The 27470-nt window shown below is 43.1% G+C and overlaps 1 protein-coding gene across 1 annotated transcript; it reads left to right on the top strand.

Annotated features, from left to right (window-relative positions):
* Positions 1-3640: 3640 nt before the first annotated feature.
* Positions 3641-24425, top strand: LOC118360339 (homeobox protein aristaless-like 4). Its single transcript, XM_052483739.1, has 4 exons — positions 3641-4379; positions 16249-16562; positions 21811-21939; positions 23700-24425. The coding sequence occupies exons 1-4, from the start codon at positions 4034-4036 to the stop codon at positions 24024-24026; spliced, it is 1116 nt and encodes a 371-aa protein (XP_052339699.1). The 5' UTR covers positions 3641-4033; the 3' UTR covers positions 24027-24425.
* The last annotated feature ends 3045 nt before the right edge of the window (positions 24426-27470 follow it).

Below are 27470 nucleotides of genomic sequence, written 5' to 3'. Positions count from 1 at the left end.
TCTACCCTTTCATACGGAACGGCACAATGTACCTGTTATCGTAGGATATTAACAAAACTCCAACATCTGAGAAGATTAGTGACAGATGAACTGATAATATTTCATTTTAGTTAATATCAGTTTATATAGCAGGTGACATGGAACAAACACACATTGCTGAACGAACAAGTCCACAAAGCCTGTATTGCTGTATATCACGTCACAACATCTAGGATCATTGCTTTGTGTTACTGGTAAATAACTGGCAAACAAAGTGAAAGGAACTTTATGTTTCACACAGATGTGACAAATACAAAACTTCTATGTTAAGACCTTGTGGAAATGGAAGTCGTCGTCGTCGTCGTCGTCTCGCCCCCCCCCTGGAAAAAGATTCGTTTTACCAGGACTTTCACCTCCAGCATATGTCTCAAGGATTGGGTCCGTTTCTGGACCGTCTGGACAGAGACCGACTGGGAACACTGACTAGGAACACTGACTGGGAACACTGACTAGGAACACTGACTAGGAACACTGACTGGAAACGCTTATTGTTGTTGTATCTGTCATTGTTGGCAGATTTCTCAAGGTTTGGGTCCGTTTCTGGACTGTCTGGACAGAGACTGACTGGGAACACTGACTAGGAACACTGACTGGGAACACTGACTAGGAACACTGACTGGGAACACTGACTAGGAACACTTATTGTTGTTGTATCTGTCATTGTTGCTCTATTCTTGTCCCGTGTCTTGCTTAAGCAATACTTCATTTCATATGTCTGGCAGCTGTTTTTTTTGTTATTTTTTGTGTGCTTTTGTTTTGTACTAAATTGAAAAAGAAAATCCTTTAAAATAAAATATACAGCAACAACAAAAAAGACGTTGTGGAAATTAGATTAATTTGAAAGTAAAATCAAATAAAAAAATCCAGATCTAAATACATTGTTGCGTTTGATCTCTTTGATATGAATGACCACTGTCTGGAAACAGAACTTTGAATGAAATTAATTCACACTGCTTTAGGGTGAAATCAATCGAATTTAGCTGTCCTTGAGACTGAGCGTTTAATCAAGCGCTTATTTCACATTAACGTAATGTTATCTACATCAGTCAATATAACATTTTAGTGAGCCTCCACATTTCCAAAGTCCACTGAAATATCCTATTCATTCGTTTATGTAATTTGTGAGTCCTACTAAATTAATATAATGAATGCTTCTCATCTAATATTTCTATGAATGATGCATGACAGAAAAAGTTGAAAGCAATTTGGAGCAATAATAATAATTATAATAATAGGCTTATAATAATACTTAGGATGATTTAAGGAAATATTTTGATTGATTGGTTTTGGGTTTAAATGACAACAACATATCTGAGACGTGTGCATCCCGTGGAAACAAATGGTGAATATATTCATTGGTTCGATGGTGGAAAAAATAATTACCCGTGAGTTTTACACAAGTTCTCTGATACCGGAAGTACTGGGGAAGAAAGTCCGCAAATGAGCAGCAATGTGGAGATGTGCTCTGTTTAATTTAATATGGGATTCGGATTTGGATAAGCCTGTTTTATAGCGTCCTTGCCTTGGTGCTTTACTGTTGACAGTAAAGGAGAAAAGGCTATCTCTGGACCAATCTAACAGGTAAGATTGTCCTAAGCTTGCGATAAAGGGAAAGATATATAGACTAATATAAAGACTAACTAAACCATGTAGACTAATTTACGATTATAATTTTCAATATAACTTAACAATCAAAGTTATCACCAAATCAATCACCACGAACTGCATAGATAAAACAGCATACCGTGTAGGCCTAATGTGTACTATAGTGTGTGTTTAAATTAACAAGGCCACTTTAATGCAGCCTGTATTGAACTTCGTTAAGCTGGGTTAATTACGTTTCCCTGGATAGTAAATAATACCAATTAATTATTTAAGTGATTGAATGCTCAAGTCCGCTTCCTGTAATATCACCATGTAGCCATGTCCAATAGCGTTAATGGAAATCTCTATCGCCTCATTATTTTATTTAATAAACATCCGTTTTGTAGCATCTAAAATGCATGTAGGCCTTTACTGTCGTCTGAAAGTGATCTATAGCAAAATGCACACGATGGAGGCTGCCTTTGACTAGCCTTTGCTACGTTTTTGGGAAACGTTTCATAGTAGGCTAATTGTGTTTTTAATTTTGCGTTTGATACACTTAATTAAACATTAAATAAGACATTCATCATCAATAAATTACAAGTTTGACTCGATCTCAGACCACTCATGCAATATTTTTACATAAACTATGAGTGTGAGATTGTGCTAAATTTGCTTAATTGATGACATCGCATTTTCATGTAGCCTAATTCTGTCTTACTACCCTGTCATCACCACTTTACTTGTAGGTTTTAGGAGGGTGTCAGTCTCGTTTCCAAGCTCATTACCTATGAACTACACCGTGAACATTCAGCGATCAAATAACCATGTTGTTGCAGATAGCCTACTGCAGAGATATTTTACGCGGAATATTTTTCACCAGAGGGGCTTTATACAGCAACTCCCTGTAGTAAGATTGTAGCCCAATAGTCATATGTTCAATGCTTAATACAATGACTATAGTAGCCAAGCATGTTCTTCACCAATTCAATTAAAATCTTTAATTTGCTGAGCAATATCCCACAAAATTGCAGATATCGATGAAAAAATAAACTAAAGGAGAAAAATGTTTTTTTCCTGCATGTGACGAATAAATGTCACAAAGTCCCACGAGCTCATTAACATAGTCCTAGTCTGTTATTAAAATATAGAAGTAAGTGGCAATAGAAGACACGATGACTCCTACCACTACGTTTTGAAATTTCAGTGATGTGCTTGTTGCTGAGTTTGCTATAATCGTTGTTATATAGAAATATCTCCAATTATTAATACATATTGGACTAATTTCACTGAAATTATTAGATAATAATTTTGCGCCCATAAGCCTTTAGGCCCACATAGTATGATTTTGTTGAATTAGACGTGGTTATATCAGTGTGGTTCATTTATCGACGGGACTGATTCAACCTTTGCAAACGTGTCCAATCGAGGAACCCGCGCGACAGGCTTAAATTAAATCATTTGCATTAAAGCTTGAACTCTTGATGTGATTCACATCAGATGAATCACATCAAGAGGTGAAGGGTTTGACACGGGGATCAATTATAAGTGCAATGTGATTGATCATCAATCAGTTGATGACATGAGGAAAAATATTCATTTCAAAAAGTTTACAAAAAACTTAGATCAACGGGATATAAGGAAACAGTTGTAGATATTCTGAATATAGGCCAACTCATCTTTAACGATAGAACATATTTTCTGAGTGATATGGTTTGCAGAAAAATTAAATGTAATTCTGCTTAAAACACATACCCCCATCTGAAACAAATAAATAGATACCGTGTCACAAATCACACAATACACATGAAAAATAGATAGGCTATATTGTCCTGTATGTGTCGAGGTCCCAGTTGTCTGGAAGAAGTCCCCTCTTGACGAACCATTGCGAATCAACCATAAAATTGCATTCTCGCTGTTGCCCTTCACTTACAATTAGTTATATATTCATACCCTAATTGCATTAATGTCATGTGTTAAGTCCCCCCACATATTTAAAAAAAGAAGACGTTTTTTCCTTCTGAGGAAAGGACTGACATCACCCATTCATTTGATCAACATAATCACTCCGGAGATGTCTTGCCTTAAAGTCCACACAGCTCTAGTGTATATCGGGGAGATCTGGGTTGCATCTTCTGAAGAAAGACGCATTTTTGTTACTCCTCTAAACCTTAAGGGGAGTTTTTAGCTTTTGGTCAGCGAGTGGTTCCTGGAAAACATCTGAATCGTTTTATAACCAAAAACAGCTGCCGCGCCAGTGTATGTGTGTGTGCGTGACAGTGTGTATGTGTGTGTTCATCCGTATGTGGAAGAGGGAGAGAGAGTGAGGGTATCTGTTTGCATCCCTTTCCAAAACGGAAAGAAAGAAAAAAGTTTGGTCGTCTTTTTCTCCCAGTAACTTTTTTTAGGCATGAACGCCGAGACGTGCGTCTCATACTGCGATATGACATCCATGGATTCATATTATAGCCCCTCTGCACCGCAAGGTAGGGATCATCCGACGAACCCGTTTAGGACATTCCAAGTAAGTGACAACAAATACAGCCCCACTTTCCTGCCAAACAAAGGTCAGGCTTACGGAGAAAAGTCTCGGAGCCCATTCCAACAGGAGTGTCAGTCATTGGATGCCACCGCTGGAGAAGGCACCTTTAACAAATACCACCTCTTCATGCAGAGGTCTTCTTGCAAAACCCCCCCCGAAGGAGGCAAACTGCACCAAGAAAGCGGACACAACGGAGCGCTCATTCCCTGCTATGGTGAGTAAAACCACAGTTCTGATTCAAACGAACAGAGATGTCCCGTGTCCCTTATTCTTTACTCTTATGGAAAAACCATATCAAATGACAACCGAAATTGTGCTTGTGTTCTGTATACACTGCTCGGTGTTAATATCTGTTCACTTGACTGACTATTCCCCCAATTATGAGGGATGTTTTGCGTATTTTCTTCTTGAAGTTGGGAACGTTATGCATGTCTCCACATGCCTCGTAAACAGTTTCCTGTACGTTGAGAAATGCCTTCCAATAATCAGAACCGACGATGAAATAAAATAAATGGGTGAAGTAATCACGTCTGCTATCATCCCGGGTGTTAGGATAATATCACTAATCGCATATAAACATTTGTCAATGCACGAGTCTTTACAAACTCAATGTGATGGACTTCACAACTTACTACCAATATTACGGCCACAACTATCCCATGTAACACAATTACGAAGAGACATAACCTTCCCGACTATCACGTTTTCCCTTTGACGATTGAATTAAATTAGGCTATATTTAATGCGATAATCTGCATTACAATCCTTAATATTGAATCTGAATCGGACAATTGAATTAACACGTTTTCAAGCATGAAAAATTACCGAGCGTCGAATTTACTTTATTATGGGCAATAGTTTATCAGCGGACCAATATTATTATCCCCAGTCTCTTTAAATCTATAGGCTAAATACTCAATATTGTCTCATGAGCAATAGATGTTTGGGGGAGTTTGCAAATGTTAAGAATCCATCGATGATGACCCAATCTCACACACACACGTTTCGGCACCTATATGATATCAAGGTAAAGATAATCAGATTCTTATAGAAAAGATTGCCCAAACTGATAGCCTGTGGTGAATTGAAGTTTGTGACTAAAACATTGCTGATCAAACAGCCTGATTTTGTGAACTGACAAAATAACACTGTAAAGGCCTCTAGCCTACAATAGCCTACGTGCACTCTGCAGAAACGTTGCTTTATCGTGACTTGGGTATTGGTGACCTTATAGATGTTTGTATGACCATATAATAAAATATAACGGATCACAAGCTCTTAAGCAATATTTGTTTTTTTTACAATGAAATACAACCTTTAACTTTGCAACTGGAAACCCACAGTTACGTTGCATTCAATTAATATGTAATGTGAAAAATACCTACATGCAATTCTTAATTCTTAATAAGAAATAATACCCTCTACTGATTTACCGAACTATATCTTTATGTTGAAGATATTCTGCAGAGGTCTAGCAAAGGGCACATCTTGAGCGCAGGAAAAATCCGCCCATGCTATAAATTTAACACAAATACCGCAAAATCCATCGCTTTCTCTAACCATCTGCGAGCAACTTGTGGGGGAGATGAAAACCCACGGACATACAGCGGCTTCTCAGATGATGAACTGGAGGGAAGCATCAAATACAGCGGTAAAAGCTTTCTGGAACCTCTCTCAGGAGAGTGGCTACAAGTGCTAAGCATTTTTGTAGGAGTTATTACAAATTTCAAACGTGATTCATTTGTTGTTTATGGTTGAGAAGTCAGTGACCAAAGCCAGATGATATTCGATACGTAAAAGGCCATGAATCCTCAAGAAAATGGTTTACTTCAACTAGACTAAAGCAGTGCTACAATTATAATACAGGCAAAATATGCCTAAGACTTTCTGCCAAATAATTATATGTCAGTCTCACGTTTCGAAGTCTCTATAAACCAATTGCTATTAATGTATGAGGAGTTAGCTAATTTCTAAAACATGTTCATTCAATTTGGCCCAATTCTGTCTCAGGTTTAGGCTACATTTAGATCAAAGATGTCTAACGTTCCTTAATTTAAACGCACATTCTTCAAATGTTTTATTACAAAAAGTAAGAGCGCATAGACATTGATCGAACCACATGATAGCTTATTGAACGCTATAGGTAACATTAACTTAAATGTAGCGCAAGAATAAGTAAAAATCACCAATTTCAAGAATCCTTAATTAATCATGCTCGAAAATCAACCAAGCGCTCTGTGAGGAAAACGTAAGTATTTTTCCATTCATCTGTGTAATTTAGAACATTTAAATGTAATACCCATTACATCTGACTTATAACATAACAATAACATCCGTTTTTATAAAAACAGTAAAAAAATAAAAAATAAACGACACTAAAGATGCATGCACAGTGAACGTATGGACACTGGACAGTGCTGCTAACACAAACGACATCCAAAGTCAAATCAAATGCCAGATTGCTGAAATTATAGAATGAAATTAGAATAGCTAACTATTTTCATCAATATACTAACTTTCGATTAAACGAAAGTACAGGGTTCACCAAACTTGTTAACGATTCACTATTACAGATATTCTAATGAATATCTAGTGAAAACGACAGGAGTCCTGTCCTTCGTGAAAATGAACAAACGGGGACACAACCAAAGAGGATATAACGAGTTGAGATATCAATATAGAAGCGAAAGCACTGAATCACTGCTGTCAAAGAGAAGACATTGATCAATTGTCTGGTCTAGCGGGCGGGCCAACGTGAGAAAATGTGCACATGAAGAAACTTTAGTTCAACTTTGCCATGCTGTTCTTACTGTTGGCTAATGGCTACCATGATGAGGATCATGATGATATTAATGAGGATAAAGATGATATTATTGTTGATGACTAGACTATCATCATCATCATCATCATCATCATCATCATCATCATCATCATCATCATCATCATCATCATCATCATAACAGTAATAATATTATTACTACATAATTAAGTATTTATAGCTGAGTTACGGAGGAGGGCTGGGCACTGAAAACATGCCACTAATGTGCCAGAATAGGATTTCTGTAAACCTTAATGAAAGCACATAAACCAATCAGTCTTTTCTTCACTACATAATTACTTTAAACGGGTGACGTAACATAGCATAGCCATCCATATAAGATGTATTAATGATGGTCTGCTGTGCAGATGTTATCGAATCTCTTTGGTTTAATCAAATAACTTTAGACAACAACATACGAACACCAGACACTTGCTTTGTCAAGAGTATACGACTGATCGATCACTGCTGGGAATCTATGGGAATACGACTCCCACTACTGATAATAATAATAACAACAAGAATATTAATAATAGCTAAACAATAGTTAACCATATGAGCATTAGAAGTCATTTGAGCATTAGAACCATATGAGAATTAGAAGTCATTTACCGTATGCACATCTTTATTATTCAAAAAGCGACAAGTTGCCTATTATGTCGTCATTATATAGCTTCCAATATTTAGATAGTTCTGAACAAGAAAATATTCACCTGAAATAAATGAGTAAACACTCTGATCCAAACTTGAACCCAAACGTGGTATGCCTATAACATTAAGCCTACAAGTTATTCAAATTTAACATAATATTCCATTTTTCACATATTTAATTCCCAATCCTGTGTTATTACCTACATTTGGTACGTAATGACTCACAGGAGAGGCGTGCGTAATATAGCGCTGAAAAGATCAGGCCTAGCCCTGCACATAAACCTGTAAAAAATTACGAATATGCTCGGCATATACAAAGTCAACTAATGAAAACGTATAGACACGGACTGAAATTTGAATGATCGATGTGAAAGTGCGTTTGAATCACATAGACCTAATCTAAAAAACCAAACACATTGTCACACTTTCCTATCAACTCGGGGTCATATTTGCAATGGAATGCGTTTTTGTCCCGGGAAGAGTTTTGATGTTCTATAAACCTACCAGATCACATAATCACTCACGAGATATTATTTAGGGTCACGTTTTAAAGACTCTAAACCTGGTATAGGAAGCCTTATTGGTTTCGACCACAGGTATGTCATGGCAGGAAATTCAACGGAGACTTCGTGAGTTATTACTTCAATCAGGCTTAAGCAGGTAGGCTGACATTCCTGGAGTCACAGTCTTTACAATATTTCCCACTAGACACCGCGGGTACCTTTGAACATAATACCAGCGCTGTTTTCGGGAGATTTCAAGTGAGTTTGTTTCTTTTTGCGTTCGGCTGAACTTGCCGGTGGCCTGTAGTCTACATAACGTTGCACACTCGGTAGATGTAAAGAAAATGATTTCTGCTGTTAATCTCAAACAAACCGCTATAAATAATACTTAGCCTCATGACCCCGTCCTAATATATCTTATTAAAGCAATAAGTGAGCCACTAAAAAGAAAGTTTACACCAAAGGACATATCTAATATTTTACAACAGATCACACATTCGAATTCAACAATATAAGACTATTTTCTTTCCATGATAAGACCAATCAAAATTGTTATATGACCTTTCAAAACAAAGGACCCAGTAAACTGTGATGTTCTATGGCAGGGTTTCCCAAACTTGGTCCTAGGCCCCCCCCCTGGGAGCCAGTTTTTTGTTGTTGTCCTAGCACTACACAGTTGATTCAAATAACCAAGTCATCATCAAGCTTTGGTTATTTGAATCAGCTGTTTAGTGCTAGGACAAAAAAACAAAACGTGCTCCCAGGGGAGGCCCAGGACCAAGTTTGAGAAACCCTGTTCTTTGGTATCACAGGACCCTGGCTGGGTAGACCATGCACGTTTTTACAATGGACGCCACCGTTGCAGCAGCCTTGCCGGACCACAGGTATGACTGACTCAGATAGAGCGAGCGTTAAAGAGCAGGCAGGAACGTCTCAGCACTACAGGAGACCTCCACCATTAATGTGACTCAGATGTACATCTGCACCTCCCCCAGTTATTTTCATACTTTCAAAGGCCAACCCCCAGTAAGCACAGGCAGTCCCTGCGTGTCCAAGAGGTGACTGGATTGTGTAACCTTGCTAAACAAGTGCCGCACACAAATACACAACATGTCACCAATACAATATTTGGTTATGGGGTGGGTTGCAAGTGACTGAAAGGATCAGGGAATGATTTAGTGGGTGTATAGGGTAACACATGGCATGGTTTCAACCATTCCTCCATTCAAACCTCTGAAACAATGGGACACTTTCTATGGCCCATCAGTCCAGTTACATTGAGGTTCTCTCAGGTCCAGCAGCCCTGGACCAACAGTATGCTACTTCAGGGACAACATATACAAGGTCTGTGCATTAGCAGTAGGGGAGAGCAGTTCCTTTCCTAGCCGGGTCTACATGCAGTGATTAAAGCCTGTAACTCCACTGGACTCCAGGCTCCATAAACCACTCCTCTCCTCTAGGCAGTAGGATATTTAGGGCCTGGCTCTAAACATCTCAGGGAGAGTGGACAAGATTCAACCTGATAAAATCTGACAACAGGTGGCTTTTATATTAAAATATATAGTAGAATAGAATAAGATGTAATAATAGATCGTTTCTTGACTTGGTTTGACACACAAACAATGCACATTGTCAGAGATAGCTATCCTTGGCTTCTCTGCAGTGTCAAGAGTGGTCAGAATACTCACTGAGAACGTAACCTCCAAACTCGGAACATGAATATCTTTATATTTTTCTTGAAGCAACAGAAGTTTTCCTCTTATGGTGCTTGACCGTCTTCCCCGAGGACAGGATACAGAGACCTTTATGGTTTCCTGACCTTTTTAGAAGAGCTGTATCCCAGATTTCTTCAGAGAGAATTGATCTAAAACTCACCTTTTCCAATTAACTATTCGTGAGCTATGGACAGAGATAGGAAAATCCTTTGGTGTGACATTACAAGCATTTGGTATATAGTGGTGGTTACAATATTGTGTTTTCATTCAAAGAGAGGGAGGATACAGGAGGTGTGAATCAACTGTCCTGTGAGATCCTTTCAATCTAGACTGAAGCCACCAACACCCCATCTGCTGCCCTTTCTCTCTCTACCGTCTTTAGTACAGCACAACCATTTGAGCCTTCCTTTCTGTCCGTCTGTGCTGATTGATATGAGCAGCGGGTAATAGAAACCAGCCATGGAAGTGCTGCGAAGCCTGGAGAACCAGGACACACTTCAGCAGGTTGCTGACATGACTAGAGGTGACAAGGACCTAGGATCATTTTACCAGTTAACTCGTATTTTGGCACAGCAATTTACATTAGGCTCAATCTGCCCAGCCGGAGTGCGACAAGGCTACATTGAACCTTGTACTCCAGGCCTTCTCTCAGCCCGGCAGTCAGATCCTCTGCTGTGTAACTAAACCCTCCATAGTTGAGGCCCTCAGAGGATGCTTACTGATCAGACGTCCAGCACAAAGAATATCCCAGAAGATTAGAGTCTGTAATATCACCTACTGTGTATATATTTTCTCAGACGTTATAGTACAGTAAAAAGTTAGCATGTCCATTGGCCTGGACAGTGGCACCCATCACAATAACTGAAATTATAAGCGTGTTGCTTTTATCTATAAACTACCCATTGAATCACATTATTTCACATGGTGTTTCCTAATGAGTACTATGTAAGTTCACATGGGAGCTGCTGTAAAAAAACTTTAAGAAGCCTATATGAAATTATATATTATTTCACAAGCAGATGATCATTTTTGCTTAGTTATAAGTGATTAACAATTTGGACCACCAAGGACAATCTAGTGCTCTTTCTACATTGTATTTACTTCAGTATAACAATGCCATTGTCAGAAGTGGAATCCACATGATGCTAAGAGGACAGTGACCAACCTGTCTTTGATTATGGCATTCCCGTGCACTCGTAAAATGTGTGTTTGCTTCATTGTGGTTTTTAACATCACCCGAGAGATTCAGACCTCACTGGGAAAGGAGGAGGGAACATAACGTCAACTGTTAGATAAACTGAGAGGATCTCACATTAAGAAGCCTTCCCCTCTCAAGGGGTCTCCCTCTGCATTCATTCAAATAACATGAAGTCTTTTAGCCATTTCAATACGGTACTGGTTAAAACCACAGCGTACGCAGTCAAATATTATTTTGCATGAACTTTGCATTACACTGGGTATTATATCTCCAACACAACATACAGTGTTGTTACAGTTATTACTGTGTATTTACATGGGTATAAGAGCAGGGGAAAATGCTTCCAGATATGCTAATAAGTTGGTTTCAGAAAGACAAATAGAGCTTTGTTCCTTGATCTTATGTGTAATTGTCTAACACTGTCTTGACCTTGTTTTAGTGCTAGCCAAACTGTGGAAAAGGCACTGAGTAGACCCTAGCCCAGCCTCAGGCTAGTGGAGATCCTGAGACTCTCAGACAGATAAAGAACCTTGAAGAGAGAGGGGTGATTTATCAGTGTCTCAGGCTTTATGGATACGCTCCCATAGCAGTTGTTTTTTGGCACAGCGCGTGCACCTCACAGCAGCCTGATGGGATGAATCATCCCTCTCAGTGTTTGACTTCAAAGTGGACGCTTACCTATCAGATGCTCCCAAACTACTGTAGCTATAAGCTAGTCAGAGAGGTACTTATGGAACTTTCTCATCCGTTAGCTAAGGTTTTGTTTACGGCATCAGGCATATGAGAGGGCAGCAAGATATAAGAAAGGCATGGGCCTAGTGATCACCAACTTAGGCTAACCTTGAACTGTTTCAATGACTGCAATTGACACCATAGCCTACTCATACCACGGTGCTATTCGTAGTGGTGTCATGGTGCTCCTGACCAGGAACAAGATCGTTTAAGAAGGACTGGTTTATAAGAACTGCTGAACTCGACTCCATCTGCCTTTGGGTAGGCGATTAGCTCTGGTTTTGCCAATGGCCGTGTAGGCAGAGGGCTTGCTAATAAGGCTCTCCCCATGGTAATGCCTTGTGGTGACACACTCACAGGTTGCAATAAAATGGATCAATGTCTCTTACATCACTTTTCATTTGTCATGGTGTAGGCTTAATAAAGTTTACATCTCAACACACCAGTCAGTCTCTCCATCCACTACCTGTGTTAGTTAGTGTGTCTGTCTTTATGTAACAGCCTCACAGCCAGCGGAACGAGCAGGAAGACAGGAATTCCCAGAGTTGGCGGGACTTCAGAGCACAAAGCTTCCCATTACGATTCAATCCATATTTTAAGAAGGAAAAACAAACCAAATTAGAGTTACAAATAAATGCTTAGCAGAGAAAACAGCTTACACAAATTTCCTCTGCTTCCTGGGTCCAGTCAAAACAGGGATCTATCAAGCCTAGACTACACACACTTAATCTCTTTTATTTACGTTTTCTAATATTTAGGGATATTTCTTTGGGTTTGGGAATATTTAGCCATTAATCGCTCTCAGTCACCGCAGGGTGTCTAATTTATAGTGTTTCTTTTAAATGCTGTGAGCTGACCCTAGCCAACCTTTTCAATAAAGAGGCTGGGGAGGCGCCCTGTCGCTTTACTGCCAGTTAAATTACACTTTGATGTTCCCCTCTCGTTTTTGACAGCGACTTAACGTCTGTCCCCAGTGAAGGTCTGACCCTTGCTAACTTTAAGGGGTCCAGCACAGATATCCAAGGGCAGGAACTATAGTCATTTACCCCTCATAGCATAGCTGCTATGATGATCATATCTATTACTCTAACGTAACCATCTTTTTTCTTATTTTGATATTTTCTGTGGACACAACTTTTTTAAAGACTTAGAGTGCAAAATATAAAATTACATTTGAAGACATTTTTTGTGGGGAAATGAAAACGCTATTGAAATGGGTTTACAAGACCCTGGGTTGCTCTGCAGGCAGGTGTGAATACTATTAGGGTTAAACTGCCAATTAGTTCTCTGGTTTAACCTCACCCCTCTTCTCTCTCACCCACTGATGAACTCTGCTTTCAGACCCTATTGGTTTCAGCTTGGTCAGATCTGGACTGATTTAGTAGAATATTCTGTTTCCTTGACATTGTAAAGAATAATATGAAGATTTCAGTTCCGAACTATCCTGTACTTGGACACAGCCACAGTTCTGTATCACATCTCATTATTTCTTACTTTAAACAAACATACAAATAGCATAAGACAGCAGTCATACAACTGGAAGGGAACAGGGAAGCTTTTTCAATTTTAGATCACAGCAGTTGTACAGTCACTGTAGACTTGGTATGTCAGATCCCTAACAGGGTTGGGGCAGACAAAGAACAATGGGCTCCAGACGTGCCTCTCTCCGTCAGAGAGCTGTAATTGGAACTGATGTGGAATCTTGGATCCAAAGTTAAAAATAAAAAAAAATCAGTGAACACTGTTGTAGAGCAGATTCCTCTAAATGGGAAACACGCTATGAGGTTTTAGCAGAAGGGACTGAGGAGTTTATTGTCTGCTTGCTTCCAAGTGTTGTATCAGGGATGCTGAGATCTAGACCTGTATAACAGGTGAAAGGTGAAAATGAGAGGGGGGTTGTAAACCACTGATAAATTACAGCAGCATGTCAGAACATATCCTGGCATAGAGACAGAAGTGTCTTTGCTTTATACAGTATATAACATATCATACTTTCACTAAGCCAAAATATGATTGTTAATCCGATCAGCTACGGTGAAAGTGTCTGAGTATCAGTTATTTTCAGGAAAATCCACCATGATGCTAAATGGAAATGTCTGCCTCCCCAATCAGTGATCATGAAATGTAGTGAGGAATGCCACTCTGACATTGCTCATCCTAATATTCATACATTCCTTAATTCCATTATTTTACTTTTAGGTTGTGTGTATTGTGTGTATTGTTGTGAATTGTTAGATATTACTGCACTGTTGGAGCTAGAAACACAAACATTTCACTACATCTGCAATAACATCTGCTAAACATGTGTATGTGACAAATACAATTTTTATTTGATTTGATTATACTGTATTTCTGAAATACTTTAGTGATGACTACTTTTAGTGATGACTGATAAACTCCATAGGAGAGTTGGAGAAAATATTGCCTCTGCGATTTCAGAAGGACCTCTCCATGCCAATTACTCTCAGTGGGCACGGATAACAAGCGGGAGATTGTCACAGTACCCTGCCTCTGCCAAAAACCATCAATGACACAGGACATAAACAAGAGTCTTTGATCAGATGCAGAGAGCCCTTGATTTCAAGCAGCCTGACAGCCTTGCCTTGTTGGGACCATCGGTGCAGGGCATATGATGAGGGAATAACTAGAAATGATTACGTTTTGGTAAATGCGTTGAGCTTGCTCGTCTCAGGCTTAACAGGATGTGTCAGTCCTGGGCAGGCAGCAGGCAATGTGGGAGCCATTATACCACTGGCCAGGGCCCGGGCCCCGGTCGATGCTGCCTGCCTGCCTGACAGTCCACAGTGACCAGGGTGCTTGGCAGCAGCCCAGGGAAGGCAAACTGACACGGCCAGAGAGAGTGAGACGGCTCAAATCAGACCCTCACAATTATTTACCAACACCAGGAGTAATATTTTTCCTCATATCCAACTCCGAGGGAAAAGCTCTAACTTACAGTATGATAATAACAGACAGAATGAGAATTGGAGGTTTGGAAAATCAGACGGGTGAAACATAACAGTGCAGCAGTGATTGGTATAAGTGAACAACTTAATTACAATGTTATGGTAGGAAGAGGGGCTTTCCCTAAATGTGGCCCCTGGTGTAAACTAATCCTACAGCACAAGGCTTATATTTCTCATGGTGTCATTGACTGTTATGCGGCTCCCTTTACCCAAGTCCTTGAAAGGTGTGTAGGGCGGGGGACTGAGGGTGTGTGTATCATCAGATGCGCTATCAGGTCCCCTCACCTTGCAGCACATTACCCAACAAGGCTCTGTGTGGAGGGCCGGAGGGCATGCTGCCCTGCTGTGTTGAAAGCAGTACGCACACCAGAAGCTCACATGCACACCTACACCCCCTGGCTCTAACTTGACAAGGCTTTACCCCAGCCTCAGATAAGAAATGAGCACATCCCAACCCTGGGCTCCCTAAAATAATTCCCTGTCTCTTAGAGCTAAGCTAAACAGAGGGGAGCGCAGTGCCTGGACTCACCACTAGACCGAGCCAGAGGGGACGTCACCAAGCAGAGGGGTTGAGAAGCAGATGTGAGGTTTGGCTTGGACCCCAAACCATATTCTATACCCCCTTGAACAGCCTAGAGCCCAAGGGGGAGGGTTTGCAGTTCATATGAGTGAGCATGACAACACATTGCCTTCCCAGGACCCCAAACCCCTTAATGATCCACTGGCAGGGAGGGCAGTAAGGACACAGAAGATTGGCACTATTGTGGAATAATGGACGAATGGCACACTGGCACAGACAGCATCATGGGAATTTATGATCAGTAGGCTGACTGAGGTTTCACGGCTAGGCTGCTGTGTGTGTTTCCCTTCGCTACAAATTACCGTCCAGCAAATTGCCACTGACACTCTTGTTGCCGGGTTAGTTTGGTCGTGTTACTAAGTGAGCTTCAGCTTACAGCCGCACCACAGACCACGCCCGGCCCACGTGTCTGTGTCAAAGACCTGAGTTCCCCCAGCGTAAGACCTGACTCCAACCCCAACCATACTGAGAGAGAGAGAGAGAGAGAGAGAGAGAGAGAGAGAGAGAGAGAGAGAGAGAGAGAGAGAGAGAGAGAGAGAGAGAGACGTGAAAATCTGTAATTTTCTATTATTCTGCAATTACTGCCTGCCAGGGTGTCTGTTTCCATGATTTATGAGCAGCAGTATGGAGGGAGAGTTCTGGGAGTCACACAGCTTACACATACACTCCTAACCACACCATGAACCAGAGTCCAGACCTGGAACCAGCTGGCCAGGGAGCTTTCAAAGAACAACATGCTGCAAGAGTCATTTGGTCCTTGTGCTAGTGCTATATAATACTGTAAACACAGTCTAAATTAGTTTTCTGTTGCACATCAGTCCCAAAACATATGGTGTCAATAATAACCACATCCATAATAATTGAGCACAGTACGAGATATATTGTGTTCTAACACCTTCCTTCTCTCATCCTCTCTCCAGGTAAAGACAGCTCAGGACTGACAGACTCTGACCTGACCCCGAACTCTGACCCCTCTGGGATGGACGGCAGCTACCTGAGTGTGAAGGATCAAGGCGTGAAGGGCCCCTCGGACCGACCAGGCTCGGACATGGCCGGCCCCATGGACAAGGGCGAGGGTGAGAGCAACAAGGGCAAGAAGAGGCGTAACCGCACCACCTTCACCAGCTACCAACTGGAGGAGCTGGAGAAGGTCTTCCAGAAGACCCACTACCCAGATGTGTACGCCCGTGAGCAGCTGGCCCTCCGGACTGACCTGACTGAGGCCCGGGTACAGGTAAGACTGGCTCACCTGAGAGGAGCTCTACTGCTAACCGCTACTTACACAGGTCCTGTGAAGATCTGGGACTTCAGTCTAGCAGTATCCCTTTCATTACACATCAATAACAGTTATGATCACCATTATAAACAGAAGCACAATTGGTAAAGGTCTATACTTGAGCATCCTTTACTGGCCAAACAGGAACAAGGACCAACGCTATCTCGAATCAGATGGCAGCTGTTAGTTACTGAAAGGACTTGAACAGAAACAGGACAAAGCCAATGACTTGGAGACTGTGGATAGAACCACATTAATCCCTCAACATCTGTGGCTTTGGAGAGATAACGTCACCAAGCCACCAGGGTGAGAGTGAGATTTATCTGGTAATGTGGGAGTAGGGGCAACGCAGGGCAGGGGGCCCCAAGGGGATGAGGCTGGAGCTGGGCCTCATATGTTCACCGTCAAGAGAGCTGACTTTCATCCACATATGAGGAGACACGCTTGGTTCTGCTCAGCTACAAACCCTAGCCTGCACCTGAACCCCTGGACTTCTGAACCTCTGAACTGAGCTCTGCAAGTGGCTAACCAGGCCGGGGCTACAAACATACAACCTTCCTGTGACCTTTGATTTACATATAATCCGTCAATGACTACTGCCACATTCCAGCATTGGTGGATAGACGATGAGACTCCCCTCGTTCGGAACACAGACACAGACAGACACACAAAGACACACGTGTGCACACGCAAAGTCTACCAAAAGCCCTTGGATTCATTGTGTTTTTCTTTCATTAACATCCTGTTCAGGAAGAATGTGTCCCTCCCGTGGTCTCGGGGGTAGGTGTGAAAACCTTCCCCTGAGCCTCTGGTAAGTTGTGAGGTTCGCAGCAGCCATCATGCACTATTCCATAGGAAACATGCCACGATATACAGTACAATACCAACACAAATATCTGTAAATACAAACGTCACGTGAAAGTAAAGATAGCAAGTGCTCTGTGAAAGAGTCTGAGGGATGAGATTTGGCTGGATCTTTATATGACATGTGCTGGCACAGTGGCCAGAAACCCCTGAGAGTGAAACACAGGAAGTCCTATTCAGCCTAGAGCTCCCTCTCTCTCTCTCTCTCTCTCTCTCTCTCTCTCTCTCTCTCTCTCCCTCTTTCTCCCTCTTTCTCTCTCTCTCTCTCTCTCTCTCTCTCTCTCTCTCTCTCTCTCTCTCTCTCTCTCTCTCTCTCTCTCTCTCTCTCTCTCTCTCTCTCTCTCTCTCTCTCTCTCTCTCCCTCTCTCTGTCTCTTTGTGTGTGTGTCAGAAAGTATGCTATTCCTCTAGCTATAAGAGGGCTGGTACAGCTGGGCCCTATTCAGCCTAAGTTCTCCCACTGGCCCTCTTAAACCATTCAAGTTAAAAGATAAAAGACACAAGATGCCTCGTCAGTCAAAGAACAGGACTTTCTGCTCTTTACTCAGAAAAAAAGGAGCTCTGCATCTAAAGTGGACAAACTGTTCAACTAAATCCACAAGAATTTGTGCTGCTAAAAAGCTAATAGAACAGTGGGTTTTTGTTGATTGGAATTCCACTGAGATTTCAGTTTTGTGGTTGTCAATAGATTTCCAAACAAATACTTCTTCATCAAGGCAGTGTTTTTCAGATTGTAACTGAAATACCCTCTCTTTAGTCCACTTAACGGGACAGAACAAGAGGAGCTTGTAATCTTGCCTGACTATAAATGTTAGCCAGAGAAATGTTTGTTTTTTCTGTCTACTGGTTTCAAAGGGAGGAAGTCGGTTGAGCTCTGAGTCATATGCACTCCAGATACATCTACAGGTCACAGGTCAAGGGTTTCAATAACATCACGTCTCTCAGAATACCTTGCTGTCAGCTCACAGCTCTGAGGGTGCTGGACATGGGGATATTTTTATTTAACAAGGCAAGTCAGGTAAGAGCATATTTTTATTTACAATGACAGCCTTCCCGGGGAACAATGGGTTAACTGCCTTGTCTAGGGGCAGAACAACAGATTTTTACCTTGTCAGCTCAGGGATTCGATCCAGCAACCTTTCATTTACTGGCCCAACACTCTAACCACTAGGCTACCTGCCACCCCAAAGGACCAAACTACAGACCTTAGTTAAGATAAAACAGGACAGCCACTCATCAGAAAGCATACTAAAAAACATGATATTAGATATTAAACAGCACTGACAGACGATCAATCCTCAAAGCTGGTCTCTGACTTCAAAGTGGCTGCATCCCCATGCAGCTTCCCTGCCAGGACAGTTTGGCATTTCTGTGTTCTTTCTCTCTGTGCTGGAACATAACTAAAGCCTCATAGTAAGTCTCTAAGCTACTTTAGCTGTCAACGTCTTTACCAATTACTGTCACTACCCAGTGAGCACAACACAAACAAACCGTATCTGTTGGTAGATAGATACTCACTGTCCGAACATTATCAACAACTCTACTGGTGGATCACTGTCAAAAGACACAAAGGGAGAAGGTGCAGGTGAACCAAGGAGTGAGTCCATCCAACTATCACAGCGTAATGTTTACAATCTCTTCTCCACATAATTTAGCATTGTAGTTGAAGAGTGGCTTCATTGGCAATAGAAGCTAGTGAGTATTTGGGTTGTATGAGACTGTTGAAAGAAAGACATGAAGACAGATTGAGAAGGAAAGAGACAGATAACAGCAGTGAGAGGAGAGGAGAGGAGAGGAGAGGAGAGGAGAGGAGAGGAGAGAAGAGGAGATGAGAGGAGATGAGAGGAGAGGAGAGGAGAGGAGAGGAGATGAGAGGAGAGGAGAGGAGATGAGAGGAGATGAGAGGAGATGAGAGGAGAGGAGAGGAGAGGAGATGAGAGGAGAGGAGAGGAGAGGAGATGAGAGGAGAGGAGATGAGAGGAGATGAGAGGAGAGGAGAGGAGAGGAGAGGAGAGGAGATGAGAGGAGAGGAGATGAGAGGAGAGGAGAGGAGAGGAGATGAGATGAGAGGAGAGGAGAGGAGAGGAGAGGAGAGGAGATGAGAGGAGAGGAGAGGAGATGAGAGGAGAGGAGAGGAGATGAGAGGAGAGGAGAGGAGAGGAGATGAGAGGAGAGGAGATGAGAGGAGAGGAGAGGAGAGGAGAGGAGAGGAGAGGAGAGGAGAGGAGAGGAGAGGAGAGGAGAGGAGAGGAGAGGAGAGGAGAGGAGGGAGCGTCGCTGTCCTTCTCTCTTGTCTGTGTGGCTCCTCTGGGCTGGAGGGGGAGCATCGGAAAGCCAGGGGTTTAGGTGTCAGGAAATTAAACATAAAATGAAAACAAGCTCTGGTTTGAACATTCTCTCATGTCACTTTTCAATTTCCCAAATTCCCTACTGAGATTTAAGGAGGGAGGAAGTGTGAGTGAGTGAAAGAAAGAAGAAATGGAAGAGGAGAGATATAAGTAATGTCAGGGGTGCAGAAAGAAAAAGGGGGAATAATTGGCTAGTTATTGTGCTCTCTCAACAAAAATGCTGTGATACCATGTCCTGCCCATATATTTCCTGTATCAGAGCAATCAGTGAGTAAAGCTTTCTAAACAGACGATGTGAAGCTGAGGGACAGTGCTCTCTGTGCTTTGTGCCTTGACATAAAGTGCAATCAGAGTCAGGCTGATATCAGGTTACCCAGCTCTGAGATAGGTCCTATGACGTTGTGTAGGGGAGGGCGCCAGGCCTAAGTCCATCTGAGACCGACTCTATTCAGATCACTTTCACCAGCTTTGATGGAAATTTAAACACAATAATGCTTTCAATAAACAACCGTTTTAGGTTCAGATGTCAAAGGTAATTACAGCACATTTTTGTCATGAGAAAATTGCCCCGTTCCTGTCAGAAGACAAAGAAAGGGAGGGAAGGGTCTGTGAACGTTTTGTTTTGAGTACTCAAGTAAAAACCTCCTCTCCACATTGTCTGTATTAGAGGCCTAGAGATCCTTCCTTTCTGCTCTCCTCTCTGATTGCCCACCCGTCCAGGGAATCAGACCAACAAATGTATTACTTCACCTTCTTTTTAAATATACCTCTGAAAGTGTGTGTGTGTGTGTGTGTGTGTGTGTGTGTGTGTGTGTGTGTGTGTGTGTGTGTGTGTGTGTGTGTGTGTGTGTGTGTGTGTGTGTGTGTGTGTGTGTGTGTGTGTGTGTGTGTGTGTGTGTATACTTGGTTAACGGAGATGGAAAATTGTACGGCAGTGGCTGTGTAAACCACTAACTGATTTACCAAGGCTCATCCTCAGAATCAAGTTCAAACTCTGTGACAAATCAAGATTGCAAAATAAAGGAGGCTCCCCCTTTGAATAGGTCTCCACTTCACGAATCAATGAATAGATGGAGTTAATCTGAGAGGCAGAGGGATCACAGGGAAAGGAATTTCTGGCTGCTTTTGAGACTATAAGCTTAAGAATAGTTTGCTTTATCTACAGAGCAGCACATACTTTCACTTTTTTCCACTGAGAGTTTCGGCACATTGATGTCTGTGCAGATAGAACAGTCACTTTGCCTGTGATCCTCAGAACCTTTTTTCCATACAGAAAATAATAGTGTTGTTTGTATCTATCAGAAAGGCATTCTCCTGAGAAGTTGTGGAAAGTTTAAAGCTTCAGTCTTACTGGGTCCAGTACTACCTCCGTCCCGGCCCCCACTAACTCCCCCATCTCCCCTCTACATCTCCCCCTCCATCCCAACCTCCTGCTGCTGATGGCGCTGATAGGAGGGGAACTCAGAGGAGGCCTTCACAATGCCTGTCAACTCCCCCAGACGTCAACCTCCAGCCAGGTCTCTGCTTTCTCTGAGAGAGGGAGACTGTAAAAAATAAGCCATGCACACAGGCCCAGGCCCAGGGCTCAGGGGCAGAGTCCCCTTCTCTGTGATTCCCCTGCCAGGCCAACCCTGGAGGTCCCTGTTTCTTAGATGCATGGCAATGCTGCTGTACAGTGTTTGCCCACAGTTCACAGAGCCTCACTGACGCACTGAGCCCCAGGCTTGAGAGACATATGGCTGTCTCTTTCCTCCCCTTACAGCCAAAAGACACAGAACAGCACCACATTTATAATCACAACAGTGTTTGTGCAAGTTATGTGCTTTGTAAATGATACTGTAGGCCTAAATATTATGTTAGTTCTATTGGATGTTCAGGGAAAAATGTATGACTATATTCTTCTTTCAATTTTGAACTATGCTCTAAAAAATGTAACTATATGTATATATGGATCTTATGTGACTATGTTACTCAGTCCTGACCTTTGCCCAGCAGGTGTGGTTCCAGAATCGCAGAGCCAAATGGAGGAAGAGGGAGCGCTTTGGTCAGATGCAGCAGGTCAGGACACACTTCTCCACGGCGTACGAGCTGCCTCTTCTAGCCAGACCTGAGAACTATGCACAGGTAATAATAATTAATAATACAATAATTTAATTTATTTACTGTATATAGCGTTTTTTCAAATGCTCAAATAAAATGCTTGGGCCTCCCGAGTGGCGCAGTGGTCTAAGACAGTGCATCGCAGTGTTGGCTGTGCCACTAGAGATTCTGGATTCAAGTCCAGGCTCTGTCACAGCCGGCCCCGACCGGGAGACCCATGAGGCGGCGTACAATTGGTCCAGCGTCGTCCGGGTTAGTAGAGGGTTTGGCCGGCAGGGATGTCCTTGTCCCCTGACGCACTAGCAACTACTGTGGTGGGCCGGGCGCAATGCACGCTGACACGGTCACCAGGTGTACGTGTTTCCTCCGACACCTTGGTGCGGCTGGCTTCCGGGTTAAGTGGGCATTGTGTCAAGAAGCAGTGCAGCTTGGTTGGATTGTGTTTTGGAGGACGCATGGCTCTCGACCTTCGCCTCTCCCGAGTCCGTACGGAAGTTGCAGCGATGAGACAAGACTGTAACTTCCGATTAGATACCACGAAATTGAGGAGAAAAATAATAATAAAAAGTAATAATGATAATAAATAAAAAAATACAGAATGCTTACATAGTAAGGAGGAAACTCTCCTCAACCACCACCAATGTGAAACACAGCAACCATTTGTGCCAGAACGCTCACTAGCCATCAGCTGTCATGGTGGAGAGGTGAGGTAGGTCTTGGAGGAGCAGAGAGTGGGGTTACTTACATCTTCTGGGTGTTACAGACAAAGGATTTGAGAGAGCAGTTCAAGCTGAGGGGGAGGCCTTTCTCTGTGATACATAGACAGATCAGCAGGCCCAGATGAGGCAGCTCCCCTTCCTGTTCTCTCCTCTCTCTGTCTGCACCCCAGAGAGTGAGGTCAGGCTGGCTCCAGTGACAGGCCAGACACACCCTCACATAGACCCAGAGAACCCCCCCCCCCATGTATTATTCATCTGCGCAGAGGGTCAGAGGGCAGGTGTGTGTGTGTGATACTGTGGAATGCAGCTCTGTGCACATCTGGCCACTCCATGCGAGCCTCCAGCACCACTACCCCGTCCCCCCATCTCAAACACCCCCACTCCCACATCCCTATCAGCTCCCTGACCACCGCAGCTTTCTCTCTCTGTCCGTGGAGGAGGGTGACAGGAAGCATGGAGATTTCTAAGACAGCCAGGCAAGGTGTTGAAGGACTGAGGTAGGAGGGAAATGTCTTTCCCTTCAACTTATGTACCGACCTGCAGCAACACTCCAATAGGGTTTTCAACGTTCAAATATCAGGCTATGGACAAGTAGACCATAATGTGAATGTTGCTCCACAGAGTTGATAGGTTAATGAATCATTCAAGTCGATTTGACAGACTATGGTGGGTGTCATAGGCTTCTTGATCTTTATAGCCTTCAAAGCGTTTTACCATAAAAGGTCTACCTCATCTTTAGGCCATTGAGCGCCCCGGGCGAAATACCAAGGAAGAGAAGTGGAGGCTGGTGCACAAGTTAACAATTTTTTGGGGGGTGAGCGTTGTAGACTGATGAAATTTACTGAGGAAGCAAAACATGACAATAAATAATTGTACAAATTGTGCTGTATTGCATTAGTATCCTAGGTTAGAACATTTGTTTGTAAACAGGATGTCAAACACACCACATCCTTCATTCTGCAATAATCATATTCAGTCCACAGAGGGTTTCTGAAAAAACTAAGCACTGACTCACCCACATAGTTTTGGTATTTAATGTGACCCTGTCCTCTCTCTACGTTTCAGATACAGAACCCATCATGGATTGGTGGCGGCAGTGGAGCGTCTCCTGTACCAGGCTGTGTAGTGCCCTGTGACTCAGTCACATCCTGTATGACCCCTCACCCTCACCCTCACTCTGGCAGCGGCGTATCTGACTTCCTGGGCGTCCCGAACCCTGGGGGTCACATGGGACAGACACACATGGGCAGCCTGTTTGGGGGTCCTGGCATGGGGTCAGGGATCAACGGGTACGATCTGAACAGCATGGACCCGGACCGCAAGTCCTCCAGCATCGCTGCCTTGCGTATGAAGGCCAAGGAGCACAGTGCAGCCATCTCCTGGGCAACATGATGCCTCAACAGCAGCAGGACAGGGGCCTCTGGGAACCCCATCACGTCCAATCCAAGCCAAAGCAGAGAGGGGGGCCAGTCTGTGCTACTATAACAGAAATATTGATAATCTAAAATAATGATGATGATAAAAGCCATAGCAAATTGCTGAAGAGGAGAGAAAAGAGACTAACAAATCTGGACAGTGCACTTCTTTATTTTGTGTCTCTGATGGGAGAGACCAGTGGACATCAGAGATGAACAACAGTCAGTCAGTCAGTGAGTCAGGTAGTTAAAGCATGAGGTGAGAGGCAGGAAATCAAGAATCAGACCTATCCTTAAAGAGACAAATTAATTGGTTGCTTGTTGGAAACAATGTGCTGGTTATACAGTAGCTATAAACTAAAACACAACAAAAATGACAAAAAAGCGGAATAGATTTGAACCAATCCCTGCACTTATTCAGTTAATACAGGTAATGCTGTTTGTACAGATATTGAGATGCGTCTGCTAACACACCTGCTAGTGAGAGTCAACATAGCCTTTTCTGTTCAGGTGTTATTATACTTTCTTGTTTTCCGGTATTTAAATTTGAAGTGTGTATTTCTTTATTCATTTTGATCCTGGTTTTGTCACAGAATCCCTTGTCCCTTTCTGTCAGACTGTGTGCGAATGCAACTAACCACATGAACTGCAAACTGATATTCACATATTTACATACATTCGGCCTGATTTGGGTCTGTGTGTACATTTGGGTTTCCTAAGGTCATTTTGGTCAGCTTCACTTCAAGGAGAGGGGTGTAGGTAACGGTCAAGCCCAAAGCCGATCCATCTCTGTCAGACTAACTGAAGGAATGCTGATAAAATCAGTCATATTCTTCAGTTTGGGAAAGAGGTCAACCATTTCAAAGGTAGCTTACTGTTTCTGGTATGCATGGTCAGCACTAGCATACTTTAGGTTGGTGCTACCTTCCAACATTTAAATGTCAGATATCAATCCAGGTTTGTTTAAGTGCGGGCAGACAGAGAGCCCTACTTGCACCGCTGATGGGCCGTCACTGAGCCAGAGAGGGACGGGGACGAGGAAGTGGTGTGTGTGAGTATGAGAGAGAGGCACAGCAGGCCTGCTGGGGGCTACAGGGTCTGGGAGCACCAGACAGGCTCAGCTCTGTTTGCAGGAGGAGATTCAAAGTGGACATGCCATTTCCTCCCTTGGCATTTCCTCACCTCACATTTCCACCTAGGGAGTTACAGGAAAAGTGCCCTCCAGTACCATTGCCAGAGATAACACCCAGCGGCAGCCTTGAACAGCAGAGAGGCAGTGTAGATTATATAGACAGTTTTGAGGGAGGATAATAAAATGGTGACTAACGCCGTCAATGTTGACCACTATCTCTTTTCATGCAAAGCCTCACTGTAGTGGGATGGAATTCTCAATGGAGAACCTTTGGTGCTTTTGTTAGACGTATTACTTTCTCTCCACACAAAATAAGCCTTCAGTCAGTTTTATACTGGGAACCCCAGGTCTCTTTCCACTTGGAGAAGACTTGAATCCCTGTGAAACCGTTTGTTGAGGCAGAGGAGGGTTGTGAATTGGCTGCAGGTCATGATGGACTTGGGGGAATGTGTACTGCACAACTTTATTCCATCTCTCACTCACGGTTTATTTTCCTCTTGGAGAGAGCCGTCAGTAGGCACTTAGCAGCTCCACTCTGTTCCAAAACCAATGTGCTCTTATGCATCTCTTAGTCCCAGATGCAATGTATGTATGGCCTTTCGCTGTTAGAGACACATGTAAGTTCAATGCTGAATTTCCTGATGGTGTGTAAAGAATGTGGAGAGGCTGCGTCCCATGAGAGAGGTGTCAGAGTAGCAGGCTGTCATAAAGACTGGATAGCACTCTAGCAGAGCTCTGAAATACCTTATTTCCATGTTTGCATCAACATGATCACTTTACCAATGACAGTAGAGGTATGTTGTTAGAAATTCCTCATTCTCCGCGGTCAGCTGTCCTCCTGACAGCTTTAGCATGACGACTTGAGTTGAGCAGGCTGAATTTTGAGCCTGGCTTCATTAACTCTTTGGCATGGGGTCTGAGCAGGACCATTTCAAGAAAAAACACCAGCATGCCAGGATGAGGATCCGATTACAGCCCCCCGGCAACAAACAGATCACCCCCCCTATAGTCCCCCGTCCCCCGTCCCGTCCCTGGCAACAAACAGATCCCCCTGTCCCACCCCTTATAGCCCTCCCAGGGAACAACCGGATCCCCAGTCCCTGCACCTCAGTGTGGACATGGAACAATGTGGGGGGCAAACTGTATTCCGTGCTTTCAATGGCTCCATGTCACGATTTGCGGAGGTGACAGCAATAGTAGACGTGTTCCATCATCTTATGCATTATGAGCTTTCTGTTTTCCCCAAGGTTCCCATTTGGATCAAGTCAAAACAAAAGGTCTCATAGATTTGAAGCCAAACATGATACCCCATGCACCTTAAGCGTAGAATCCATCTCTAATTCCCTAACACAAGCCTCATTATTTCCCCTTTCACTCGGTAGCTCTACTAGGATATTGTGGTATGTACGATCCAGGATGAACTGTCAGTATCTACACTAGGTGGCTCTGCTAGGATATTGTGGTATGTACGATCCAGGATGAACTGTCAGCATCTACACTAGGTAGCTCTGCTAGGATATTGTGGTATGTACAATCCAGGATGAACTGTCAGCATCTACACTAGGTAGCTCTGCTAGGATATTGTGGTATGTACGATCCAGGATGAACTGTCAGCATCTACACTAGGTAGCTCTGCTAGGATATTGTGGTATGTAAGATCCAGGATGAACTGTCAGCATCTACACTAGGTAGCTCTGCTAGGATATTGTGGTATGTAAGATCTAGGATGAACTGTCAGCATCTACAAATAATGGGTCAGAAACCCTTTCCAAATGACGACTCAGATTGGATCCAGTTATACATGGCAGTTCAAGCCTGATGCATGAACATACTGCTGACAACATGGCTTGTCTCTGTGTTTGGAGGTGCTCTTCTGAGATTTGGAGATGGGGCCCCTGTGCTTTCATAGGCCGCTCTAAGGGGTTGCTGGGAGTGCGAACGGGCCACGGCGTTCCGGTGTTCTGGGAAAAGAACAGTGCACACAGCTGCGCTCAGGGGATAAATGCAAAACAAACATGCCTTGCACATGCTTCTCCTCAGCTGTCATGGCTCCATTTTCAAAGAAGCCCCCACACTGCACTAGGGCTCTCCCTCTCGCCGAATGCCTGCCCCTCCGGCACTACGGCCATACACAGCCAGGCTGCAGCCTTTTTAATTAACACAGGGACATCTGTGGACAGGGATTCTTTCTGGGATTGTGTGACAGAACAGACAGAGCCGCCAGTGGCCCTGTGCTTCAGGTTGGCCTATAGCTGTCTCTGACTAGGGCTTGTAGGGTTTACAGTGCTG

This window comes from Oncorhynchus keta, chromosome 2 (genome assembly GCF_023373465.1).
Source record: "Oncorhynchus keta strain PuntledgeMale-10-30-2019 chromosome 2, Oket_V2, whole genome shotgun sequence".
Lineage (NCBI taxonomy): Eukaryota > Metazoa > Chordata > Actinopteri > Salmoniformes > Salmonidae > Oncorhynchus > Oncorhynchus keta.
The sequence above is the reverse complement of the archived record's forward strand: the minus strand, read 5'-3'. Positions and strand labels throughout refer to the sequence as shown.

What these genes read in the sequence shown, in the direction of transcription:
- LOC118360339 (XM_052483739.1), top strand. Translation starts at nt 4,034, where the DNA reads ATGAACGCCGAGACGTGCGTCTCATACTGCGATATGACATCCATGGAT. An exon ending in AGCGCTCATTCCCTGCTATG is followed by an intron (nt 4,380 to 16,248) that starts GTGAGTAAAACC and finishes TCCTCTCTCCAG; the next exon opens with GTAAAGACAGCTCAGGACTG. An exon ending in GACCTGAGAACTATGCACAG is followed by an intron (nt 21,940 to 23,699) that starts GTAATAATAATT and finishes TCTACGTTTCAG; the next exon opens with ATACAGAACCCATCATGGAT.